Raw genomic sequence first — 12525 nt, 5'->3', positions numbered from 1 at the left:
AGTGTTTGCTCTTGTGGCACTGAGAATATAGGAGCTGCATATTCCCCTCTCTCCCTAGTTAAATCTCCCCACTCATTTATCAGAGGGTTTTTTCCAGCCTCTGGTATTTCCATATAACCATTTCATTAGTCATTTTAATACTATTTAGTTTTTAACTTGATTTATTTGAATGATGCTACTCCTGGGGGCTTTGTAACATGTTTAACCAGACAGTTTAAAAAAGATTCCTCCTTTTGCTTTTTAGTTAGCACAGTGAATGCTGAGGTCTTTTAAAACGTTGTCTATTGATTTAAACAGTACACTGATCTTAAAAGTAGTTTTTCAAATTGGCACTGACCAAAGATAAGTTTAGTAATTTGTTTTGTAACTTTAGAAACATGTATGGATATGATTTGATGTTGGATGACTGATTCAGTTCACAATAAATTTTGTCTGATCTGCTCGATTGAAAAGTAGCACCCTTATGTTTGCTGAACAAAAGAACACAGTATATAATTACACAATTTTTGGAGTAGAGATCACAGTAATTTTAGAGGAATCATTTTTTGGTAGATTGCAGTACTTGTGTCAGGTTGGTTACTTGAGAATTCATAAATGATTCTGAACCCAGATCAAATAACTACTAAAACTTGAATACTAATACTGAGGGCAAACCCTACCCCCTCCAAGAATGGGAACAATCTTTGACCTTTTTCTTGTCTGATCGGATGGCTTTTTTTATTTGGATTTTTCCATTAGTTTCTTCAAAAGGTAATGGCTTTGGGGGAACTTACTGTACCTAGAGCCTCAGCCATCTGATACAAATCTGAGGGGAATAGCTTGAGAGGGTAGCTGAACTGTCACTAGTGAGGTTGGGCCTGACTCCCCTTAAAGGGCCAGCCAGCCTGTGATAAGATGCTTCATGTGAAAATATAAACTTCTGAGCGTGTATATATGTTAAAGCACACAGAACATAAACTTGTTTAGAGGCCTTTTTTTAAGACTTAATGGCAAATTGAAGAGGGACCAATTTTGCTGAAGGCAGCTGGTGCTTTTTTAATGGAAGTTTAGTTGAACCACATGTAATGCTGGGGACTCTTGGCTCTAGGTACAGAAGGAGAACTCGCGCAGCAGTGGAAGGATGAGGAACCATTGAGTAAGTGGTCCTTTGGTGGTTTAATGATCGCTCTGCTCAGCATGGCTCATGGTTGGTGTGTGTAAAAGCTGATGGTGCCTATTGCAAGAGTACTAGCATAAGCTCAACTCACAGAGAATGTAATTTTGGCATATTACAAGACATTAAGAAATCACATTTTCAAGTGAGAAATTATCCTTTCCGTTAATGTGCATTAAGCTTGTAAGGAGAAAAACATCCCTCAGAAGTTATTTATGTGGATGCAATTGTCAAAAATCCTTATGGGAAAGTACAGGCAGTCCCCGAGTTACGTGGATCCGACTTACGTTGGATCCACAGTTACAAACGGGGATTTTCTTGTCCCGGAGGACGGGAGCGGTGGGATGCCCAGATGAGCCGCGGTCCCGCTGCCCGCATTCTCCGGGGCGAGAAAAGCTGCTCCCCGTCTCCTTGGTCTGCTGGTCAGGCCAGGGAGACGGGGAGCAAAGCCGCGGAGGACGCCCACAGCGGGACAGCCCAGGCTTTGCTCCCCATCTCCCTGGTCTGCTGGTCCTCCAAGGCTTTGCTCCCTGTCTCCCTGGTCTGACCAGCAGACCAGGTAGACGGGGAGCAAAGCCTCGGAGGACGCCCGCAGTGGGACAGCCCAGGCGCGCCGTGGCTGTCCCGCTGCGGGCATCCTCCGCAGCTTTGCTCCACATCTTCCTGGTCTGCTGGGGGGGGGGGGGCGCAGCTAGTGCCCCCTCCCCCCCCAACAGACCAGGCTTTTCTGCCCACGACACCTGGGGTAGAGCAGCTGGGGCACTGCTGGGTTGGTCCCGCAGCGCTGCTCCTCGGCGCTACTGGACCAACCCGGCAGCACCCCAGCTGCTCTGCCCCAGGCATCCTGATTCAGCTGCTGCTGCTCAGTTTCAGCAGCGGCTGAATCAGGATGCCTGGGGCAGAGCATCTGAGGTGCTGCTGGGTTGCTCCAGTAGCGCCGAGGAGCGGCGCTACTGGAGCAACCCAGCAGCGCCCCAGCTGCTCTGCCCCAGGCGTCTCCAAGTCAGCCGCTGCTGAAACTGACCAGCGGCTGACTACAGTAAGCCCGAGGCAGAGTTGCTCTGCCCCCGGCTTCCTGGAATCAGCCGCTGATCAGTTTCAGCAGCGGCTGACTTGGGGACGCCTGGGGTTCTTAAGTTGAATCTGTATGTAAGTCAGAACTGGCATCCAGATTCAGCCGCTGTTGAAACTGATCAGTTTCAGCAGCAGCTGAATCTGGACGCCAGTTCAGACTTACATACAGATTCAACTTAAGAACAAACCTACAGTCCCTATCTTGTACGTAACCCGGGGACTGCCTGTATGCATTAAAAGGCTCTTAAAGAAAAATGGATAAAATTAGCTTAAAATTATGTGCAGAAAAATGAGTTGTTCTTGTAATACTACGTCAAATGAATGTTCTATTTCAATTAACACTGCTTGATAAACAAAGAACAGAGTGGCAGCTCAGAAGAGTATAACATGATTTATTCTTTAATTTGTCCATTTTATGGTGATTTTTAAGCCTCCTGTCATCTACATCTTTCAGCTAATGACAGGACCATTGAAGGGACGTTTGTTCTCTTCCATCAGTATGGGGCCACCTTTCTTTGCTGCTGTCATGGCAACAGTTCCTCCCAACACCGCTACCGCCATTAGATGTTCCCTTAATTATTTGCAATGAGTCATGTATGTTCCTACTCTGAGATGGGGCTGCATTATGTATGACTCGAATGACAGTAGCAGTGTGAAAAAACAAAGGGAAATGCAGTGCCTGATGGACAGATCACTAAAGCATTGCTAGTGTGCTTTCTGTTTGATGTAACTGACATTTCTTAATGTCAAAAAAAACCCAAACCCACCATGTTATGAGGCCTGTGGCTTGTGTTCTAAATATGCAAATAGCATTAGCAGTACGGAAATGGTAAACAGTCAAACTCAGAACCCACAGAACTGGCAGTGCTGCAGACATCCATTAATCCTTATAAAATATGTTGAAAATATTTTGAATATTTCTGATCTACAGTTGCCTAAACAGCTGTGCTAGTCTTCAGCTAACTGTCGCTACATGTACTGGTAGACTGCATTAATTTATTATCTCTGGCAGCCCAGGGAAACTCGAGTTTCTGTAGATGACACACTTAAAAAAAAGTGGGAATTAGAGTTCCCACTAATTGATGGCTATCGATAAAGGCAAATCTTCACGAAGGGATGGTCTCTATATGCATCCTACCTGTGGGGATATGCATGTCCCAGTGTCAGGCATTTTTTTTAAGCAATATCTGTTGGCCCCCACAGATCCAGTTGGCTAAGAGACAGGTGGAGTGGCTGGCAGGGTACAACAAATTATCTTAAAATACACCAATACGTTTAATATCTAAACTACTAAATTATTATTTTTCTTCTAATTTATATGCAACCTAAAATAGGTGGCGTTTCAGCCTAGTAAAATTTCTTTACTCTAGCAGCTTATATGAGGAAAAAGGGATTTTTATATTCTTCCCTTATAGGAACTGAGTTTAGCCAGTTGTTGAGGAAGGCCAGCAAGCAACCAGTGTTCTGCTCAGCTTTGTTTTTCCTGGTATCTGCATATCATGATGTCACTCTGAAATCCAGGACATCAATCAGAACTTGTCTTTCATTCTTTGGCCACATGGCCTTATGTACATATGTGAGGGTGTTCACTAAGTTTTGTCTTTGCTGCCTACAAGGCTGGCTTCTTTCTGTATACTCACCAGAGAGAGGTTACATAAATGACCATTCTCCCCAGATTTTGTCTCGGTGGGTGGACAAAACCAGAGAAGACTTGAGTGATGATCTTGTTCTTCACACTGACTCTCAAGATAACCATTGTTACTAGTGCCTCCCTCTGACTACCTCCGAGGGTGTAATGTAAGGACCACCTTGAAAGGAGTACACCTTCTCTCCAAAATCAGTTGATACCACAAGTTCTACAAAAGATTTCCCAAAAAGAAGCTTGTCATTATGATTGTACTCAGCTAGTCAGTACATTTTTAGTGTACTGATCAGTTGAAGTTTTCAGTTCAGCCATTCCATGAATATACCCACATTGCTGACCCTTAGTTTTGTTTTAATTCAGTGTTTTAGGATGCATGTAAGAACTCTGTACAATGCTTTAAAAAAATCATACAGCATAATATTTAAGGGAGAAAATTCAAGAGGAAAGAATTAAGCTCTTTATATCTCTGGGGCCCTGGAGACAACCTCTATAATTGGGCTTGATTTAAAACACCTGACCTGCTCAGACAAAATTCAGAAATGTGGAGACAAGTAAGTCTGGAATCAGCATTTCCTTCACTCCCACCACCTGAGTCCACGTAGAATAATTGTCAGCATCCAAATTTGAACATAAGCTTGTGCCAAATTTTTAATGTTCAATTTACCTTAATGTTAGAACAGTTTAGAGTTTCATTATGATTCAATATGCGGAAGCCCTCCAGTTCCAACAAGTCAATAATGTTGTGGCAAATGTGTCCTTAATGTGCGTACCATCAACCTTTGAAGTGAAAATGAATCTTAAAATCTGTGATCATCTTCTCTAGGGAAGAAGCAATAATTGGACTAACCTTGTATTACACCTTCTCACTTTTCCTTGTTTCCAGCGGGGGATGGGGGGGGGGGGATGGAGGTGGGGGTTGTGTTAATTATGCCCATAGCAGCATTTCTGCTGCAGTGACCTGTTTCCCTAATGGCTTTGCCTCAGATTATACTTAGATTTGCAAGAGCTCTCTTTGGGTTAGGCCAGGTACAGCATGCAAAAGTGATAGCACAAGAATAAACACCTAACAGTTTTCTTTCGACAAAACATGTGCTGGAATGAGAGGAAATTTAAGGTGAGGCAGAAGGCTTTGAAAGTGTACTGCAAAGCAAAAAAAAGTATTTGCCAAAGGAACAGTGACTTCTTAACATTGTTCCTACTTAACATTGGAAAAAAGCAAGTCTGATAGCTCTTTTGCTGACAGTTCATGAATGAAAGGTGATTTTTGCTCTCCCACATTTCACTTACAGGGAGGAAAAAGATATTGAGATTAAAGCCTGGTCTACATAATTTTAGTACCGATGCAACTATTTTGCCTATGCATGTGACTGTCTTAAATGAAATATTTAATCTTGCTAGATAGGATGAGAAACAGGATGTTTTAAATATGGCGGCATCTCTCTCAACTGGGAATTAGGCAAGATGCAGAACAGGTGTCGATGGCATAAGCCTGTTGTGATGTCACTTAGTCCTTCAGTAATAAACAGAGCAGGCCAGAGCTAGTATTCCTAAATTGTAGGAAGTATTTCCAAACAAATCAGGTGAGTAAAAACAAGTCACCCAATAATCCCTGATTTGTAGATGACCTGGAAATGCAACATTTTACTCTGTTGGGAGGAGAAAAATCCAATTATAGGCAATCCGAGAACTGACTTGAGGGTGTTTTTAGGACTGTGACTAGTAGCCAAACATGAAACAAACTTGAGGGGTTATGTAGAGCACGTTGATAAATATCTATGCATGTTTGGGGACTAGAACAAAGCAGGAGAGACATCAAATGAATTCATAATCACTTCTGCTTCAGTGCTTAGGTCTAGGGTGGTGATGTGTGTTCAAACAATAAACCAGGCGACAGCAAAAACAAAAAACAAACAAAAAACTCCAGCCCTGACTAAGTCAGGAGCCTGTGACATTCTTGTTGATGTGACTGAAACACATAGCTGACAGACTGGCCCTAGAACAGACACACCTGACAGCGAGAAAACCTTTCAGGCTGAGAGTGGTAATTATAGTAATTTTTTCATAACTGAAATGTGTATATTGTGCCTGTCTGTTAGTGCTCAGTATACTTGCCAACTAGATCTGTGTTTCCATTTATCTCTTTGTGTTTCTCTGTTGTGATCAGCTAATAAAATGTTCCAGTGTAAGGTAATAGGAATGATGTAGAACTGTCTGACAGAATATTCCTTCCCCAGGAGTATGTGCCTTGAATATTTTTTTCCTGGAGCCTGCCATCATGTGTTTGAGAACCTAAGCTTTCACTTCAGAATTATCTCATGATGGAGAGAACTCCAATATTGAAGCTGCGAATAAGCTGATGCAATGATCTAGCCTGAAACAGCAGTCTTCCCCATTCATTTCATTGAGGTGTTGACACGGAAGCCCACCAGCTATTGATCTAGTTACAGAGGCAGCTGTGCCGAAGTAGCAGGCGGCTACTCAGGAGTGGGATTGAGAGCCCGCTGGCTGCTGGCCCCACCCCTGGGGACTATCGAATAGTTGTGTAACTGCTAAGATTTCCCACGGTTACATGACTATTCAATTACATGATATCTAACATCCCTATTTCCTAGTCAATATTGTCGATTTTTAGCTAAATAGTGAAGACTTGGAAGAAACAAACTACAATATACTTCACTTTTTCTTAAGTATAGTGTGATGTGGCCTGTATTGTTTCAGTGATTGTATTCAGATTGCATTTGTTTTATTCTTTAAACTTAGACCATGTAGAGCTTTAACATCGATTGACCTGGAAGTTAAACCATTTCCTCTTATTCCAGATATGGATGCTGGGCAATGTGATGAAGTAAACTGTAAATATTACTCTCTTAGGTAAGGTGTAACTAACTTTGTATAATGGATAGAAGAAAATTGAAATTTTGCTGCACAATTTTGATTATTAATCAATTAAGATGGTTATTTTTGCTTTATTTAACTTAAAATAGTAAGATTTATCAGCTTGGTCAATCTCCCTTTGCTAATTTCCTTGCATTCCTTTAGAAGTGATTTTAATGCTCATGAATATTCCTGGATTGATAGTACACAACTGAAATCCTGCTTGTGCAGGACAGATAAAGCCCAAGCAGCCTTATACATGTATTGATTAAACAGAGTCTAGAAGTTTTGTTTCCCAACCTATGTCTTTGCATAGCAGAAGTATGTACAAAATTTAATAACTTTTCTCCCTTGCTTATAAATTAAATTCTCTACTTGAAGTCTGATCTGTAGACCAAAGTGTCATCTTATCTTTTTGGTTCACTCCTGACCAACCCGGCAGCGCCACAGCTGCTCTACCACAGGCGTCCACGAGAAAAGCCTGGTCTGCTGGGGGGGGGGGGGTGTCGCACTAGCTGCGCCCCCCCCCTCAGCAGACCAGGGAGATGCAGGCGGTGGGACCGCCCAGACGCGCCGCAGTCCCGCCGCCCGCGACCTCCGCGGCTTTGCTCTGCGTCTCCCTGGTCTGCTGGGGCCTCCCCAGCAGACCAGGGAGACGTGGAGCCGCTTTTCTCGCCCCGGAGGACAGGGGCGGCGGGAACGCGGCACATCTGGGCGGTCCCACCGCCTGCGTCCTCCGGGGCGAGAAAAGCCCTGTTCGTAAGTACGGATCCGACATAAGTCGGATCTGCGTAACTCGGGGACTGCCTGTATTAAAAACATCAATCCCACTTGTGACTTGCTGTTGGGAATCTAACTTTAAAGGTAACTTTTCTCTCAAATGCAATACTTCTTGTTTGAACCCTTAAGGAAAAACAGATCTACTTAGTATCTGCTAATGAAAAGCAAGATAGGACCCCTATGATACTACTTAAGGATTCTGGGAAGAGGTAATGAATGCAACAGCAATGGCCAGTTGGTGATTGCTCCTTACAAATCTTTCTGTGGGCAGTGCTCAGCATTTTCACTTTTGGCTTCCTATTTTTTTCTATTAGCCTTTCTCCTTCAAGCTTCATTGGAAGTCATCTGACAATGAAATCCTGACTTACTCCCCTGATCTGAAAGCCCCATGACTTGGAGTGAAGTAGCTTTACAGCATTTAATGAAAAAAGATGGTTGCTGCAGTCCTGTATCCTGGGAACTTGATGGATCAGGACAAGAAGACTTTGGGAGATCATTTTAATCCAGACTCCAGGGAGGGAATCAGAGACAACATTGCAGAGGGCTATGACATAATTCACATATGAGGTTGGCTGAGGCTGAGGAAGTGTTGTTTGTGCTATATTTTAAAATTACCCAGTTCTGTGTTCATGTTTGCAGTAGCCACCCCTTCATTCCTGTTGTATAAAGCTGTGTTTTCTGTGAAGGCTGCCCAGGCGGCTGACTGCCGAGAGTTTTTGTTAACAATTGGAGTAAATTTGACAGAGGATTTTCTAATCATTCAAAGGTTTTTATTACTGGGTTATGTAATTTGTGACTTAATACATCCTGCCAAAAGATTGCTTTTGTTGTTTCATCCTTTCACGTTGCCAAGAAATCTAAAGTGCAAAACTCTACCCACCTTTTCCTTTCATCGACATTTTGTTGGTAACATGATATGTGATTGAGTATGCAATATTTCTCCGTCAAATGCTGTATTTGCACACCTCTCACATTGAGTACAAAGAGGAAATTCTTTCTTTTTTCCTTAATTATTAGAATATATACCTACTCTACTGATACTTACCATATGATTTACTGGGAGGTCCACATAGCTGCTTTTGAATCCCCTGGAGTTGTACATAGCCTACTTCAAGCTCTGCAGCAACGCTCCAGCATGTGCCAATGTGTGGCATAGCTGCCATTGTGTCTTGTTGATTGGCAGAGTTGGCCTCCTTAAAGCGAGGGCTCTGGGCAAGTGACAACTTGTTCAGCGCAGGAAGTGGCTTTGAAATTCAACATGATTGGTGTCTGACTGCTCATATTGCTTTGCTAGCTTGTAGAAGCATATCACGAAGTAATAAACTGCTTGTATGTCCCATCTCTAACTCTGAACTAGCAGGGCCTGAACAGACTGCTGTCACAACATGCCCATGTCACAACATGCCCATGATTACAACAATACATTGTAGTGAGTGCTGGCAATATGTTATTTAGGGAGATCAGAAGAAGAGAGGGAGGGAAATTAAAATAATCTCTATACTCAGAGCTAGGGATGATAGTGTGTAGTCGTTTACACGATTAACTGATAAACCTGGGTTTATTAGTTAATCCTAACGACTACATGCACCCCCTTCCTTTGCTGTCTCTGTATCAGAGGCAGAAGGGGGGAGATAGGAGCTGGTGCCTGTGAGGAGCTGCCTTTTAAGCCAGCTCCCTGTGCATGCTGGCTCCCCTGGAATGACTTCCCTTCTCTGGGGTGGGGGTGGGAGCTAGTACATGTGGGAAGCGGCTTCAAGCTGGCTCCCTATGCATATCTCCTCCTGCAGAGCCGCCTCCTCCCCCTCCCTCCTGCACTACTGCCTCATCAGCCAGCTCCCTGCGAACACTGGCTCCCACCTCCCTCCCTGCCACCTGCGTGTAAATGTGTAACCTCTAAACAATGCAGCTGTTGCACATTTACACAAATACACGTTAGTTACATCCCTACGGCAAACAAAAACAAAGGCATATATTTCACTACAAATGGGTCTAACTTTTAAAAATATAATTTACTATGTAACTTGTAAATCACCTGAGTAAACAAGTGATCTTTGCAACTATAGTTGGATGTTAACCAAGCAGTTGAATTATTTTGCTTCACAGCAACTTCTAGTTGGCCCCGTAAAAATAAAAGTGGGTTGATGATGCTTTATCATCTTTGTTGCTTGTTCTGAATGGCTTATGGCCTGTGTCATAACCTAATTCAGTCTGTATTTAATGGCCTTGATTTGCTAAGCCATGCGTCGTGTTGAAGCAGAAATAGAAACTGAGTTCTACTGGTAAATAGCATGTGAAAGAAAATATTTTTTTATTTCCACTAGATTTATGAAGAAGAAAGCCTGATTAAAACCTTATTTCCCCTTTTGGGCTCGAGTTGAATTGGTGTCTGTGTTTGTCTGACTTACCATGTTAGGAAGAACTGCTCCTAATGACCGTCGTGGCTACAAGCAGGAACAGGTGTTGCACATTGACCCAAGAAAGCTTCATTCTGTCTGGCCGAGAGGTTACAAGAATATCCTGATGTTCTGTATTCTGGTTTACTAGTCATGTATGATCTTAAATGAAAGCCCGGACTGGTTGTTAATATTGTCAAATGCATCTGCAGACATTATGTAAAGAGTTATGTTTACTAGAAATACGTTCTTAGATTCTGTACCACAGTGAAAGTGGAGAATTAAGTTTCTTGTCACTCAGATGATGATTGACTTATTTCTCTGCTAGCATGTAAATAAACATTGTGAAGTTACGTAGCAAAGGCACACTTACCTGTGACATCAGCAAGGAAGAACACACAAGAGCAGGAGAAGAGAAACTGTTGCTAGACTGTATTTGGGGAACAAAGGACGCCCTGTTTCCTGCACCTAGGAAGTAAATGCAGTGCATTTATGTTCATGAAAATGGGTTCACAAAACCCGGGAGAGGACATTATGGGGTGGGATAAACGTCTTGGTACAGGAGGTTTGCCTGCCAAGGTAAGTTTTAGTCTCTAGAAAATGTGATACGACTTTGTTTTACATGTAATCTTTTGTTTCCATTACTCTTACTCCCTATCTTTCCGATCTTTGGTCATTTGTTTTTCATACTGTAAATATATCTGTGATGTGGTATTAAGCAAGGAGGTGACCCTGAGTTGACTCTGACAAGCTGTTGTGTGCACTGCTCCGTTGGGTAGCAGAGCTGGCATTTCGGAGTGTTCCTTGCATAAGGGCTGGAGACTACCAGAGAATGCCTCAAAGGGCCTAGATGAAGGCCTGGTATAGCAGAGAAGAGAGCTTGGGCGGATAATGGTCTACTGATGGTGCCAGTGAGCTGACAGCCAGTTAAACACAAGCATATCTCCCTCACAGTGGAGGCAGGGGAATTCACTGTTCTGGGCACCTCAAGAGCCATCACACCAGTCTTTCACTGGCCTAAAGAAAGGCATGAGGAGGGCTGCCACGAGTGATAAATAGGTGTCTAAGAAAATACACCCAGGAATTCCGTTCACTCAGTGTCACTGTCACACAGCTTTCAAATAACCATCATTTCCTCTTGTAGACAAATGAGCGTAATTTGATTGCATACCAGTGGAAAATTTTTGACTTTTCTGAATTCGTGAGCCCTTCTTATGGTCTAGTACACTTACTCATTGTGATTGTTTTTTTGATTTAGAAGCTTCAAAGTGTAGAGGGGTTTCTTTGAAGAGAACTGGATAGTTTGGTAAACATTTTGGAATGCATTGTGTTAAACTGTATACGTAGGCCCATATTGTTACCGATCATGAGAGGTAATGAAAAGAATCACTCGGGTATATGTTGTAATGACTAGTGTCAGTCTGAAGTGTACTCAAGTTTTAATTTTATCATGTGCATTTGGTAGAAAGTTGGAGTAATCAGATTCAACATTTTCCCACTTGGAGAGCTGTGTGGTGGGAAATTTTGTGGGCTGGAACAGACTGGAAACACAAACTTCCTGGGTATCTCCTCTTGAGAAAGTTTCCTTTTGACTTAACATCTGTTTCCCTCTATCTCCAGATTGACCTTTAACATTATATTTGTTTTAAAGTTAACTCTTAATTGTACATGAGGAAAATGGGACTGCCCTAGAGCTACATCTCTGAACTGTAGATCTTTTTGTGAATGTTTCCAACAAAAGTGTGAAATTACTCAATATTGGGTATTATCCAAACAGGATATAAGAAGTTATAGTTTTATGCACTGCCAAATATATGTGGGACATGCATTTCAATCATACTGTAAATTGGACCGCATAGCATACTAACTGTGCTCTAAATTAGTGAACATTTGTTTAAATGTAAATCTTCTATATCCCAAGCTGATCATCAAGAATTTGAAACCACACTTACGCTTTGTCATAAACTTGGACAACACTGCCATGTGTGAATGTTCCAAGCCTGTGTGCGCTGCAGAGCTGGACTGTCTTACCCCCACAGGTTATCTTTAGGGCTAGTGAAGGTAATGTGCTTTGCAATTCTAATATGCTAGAATTATTTTCAAACATATTTGTGACGCCAATTTGCCTTCATTGTCTCTTTGAAAACCCGCTAACTCTCTTGGACTGTTTACCCTTAGACTTGCTTCTCATGGGATCTTACCTACTAACTCCTTAGTTTCCTAAAACGACATTTGAAAGTCAGAGGCATAGCGGAGGACCCGTGATTCCGCTGATTCCTGGCTCGTACCTGGTTCCCTCCACTGCATATAAGAGCTCTTAATGCATTTAAAAAGCAGAGGTGCAGCATCTGGGACTGGGTACAAGCTGGGAATCAGCTGATCCCCAGCTCATACCTGGTCCCTTGCAACGCCTCTGCCTCCCCTGCCTCTCCAGAGATGGTGCTAGGGGGAACCGGCTTATGCTTATCGGGTAGTCGACTAGTCGCTTCCATCCCCAGTCTCCTGTATGTTCTAAGATCTCGTTGGTAATCTGTGCTCTGATGTGCATTTTCCCAACAGATGTCTGCAGTGTTGAAGTCCCCCATCACCACCAAGTCCCGTGCTTA

General features: G+C 42.8%; 1 protein-coding gene across 5 annotated transcripts in view; it reads left to right on the top strand.

Annotated features, from left to right (window-relative positions):
- AGAP1 (ArfGAP with GTPase domain, ankyrin repeat and PH domain 1) overlaps positions 1 to 12525 on the top strand; it is a 489058-nt gene that overhangs the window by 69428 nt on the left and 407105 nt on the right. For 2 of the 5 annotated variants that reach the window (XM_075934054.1, XM_075934055.1), the window contains one exon: positions 1088 to 1135. The exons of the other annotated variants lie outside the window; for them this stretch is intronic. In XM_075934054.1, the coding sequence (XP_075790169.1) occupies positions 1088 to 1135 (48 nt within the window). The remainder of the gene's footprint in view (positions 1 to 1087; positions 1136 to 12525) is intronic. 5 annotated transcript variants of the gene reach the window in all.

The sequence above is a fragment of the Pelodiscus sinensis genome, chromosome 7, assembly GCF_049634645.1.
Source record: "Pelodiscus sinensis isolate JC-2024 chromosome 7, ASM4963464v1, whole genome shotgun sequence".
NCBI classification, from domain to species: Eukaryota; Metazoa; Chordata; order Testudines; family Trionychidae; genus Pelodiscus; species Pelodiscus sinensis.
The sequence above is the reverse complement of the archived record's forward strand: the minus strand, read 5'-3'. Positions and strand labels throughout refer to the sequence as shown.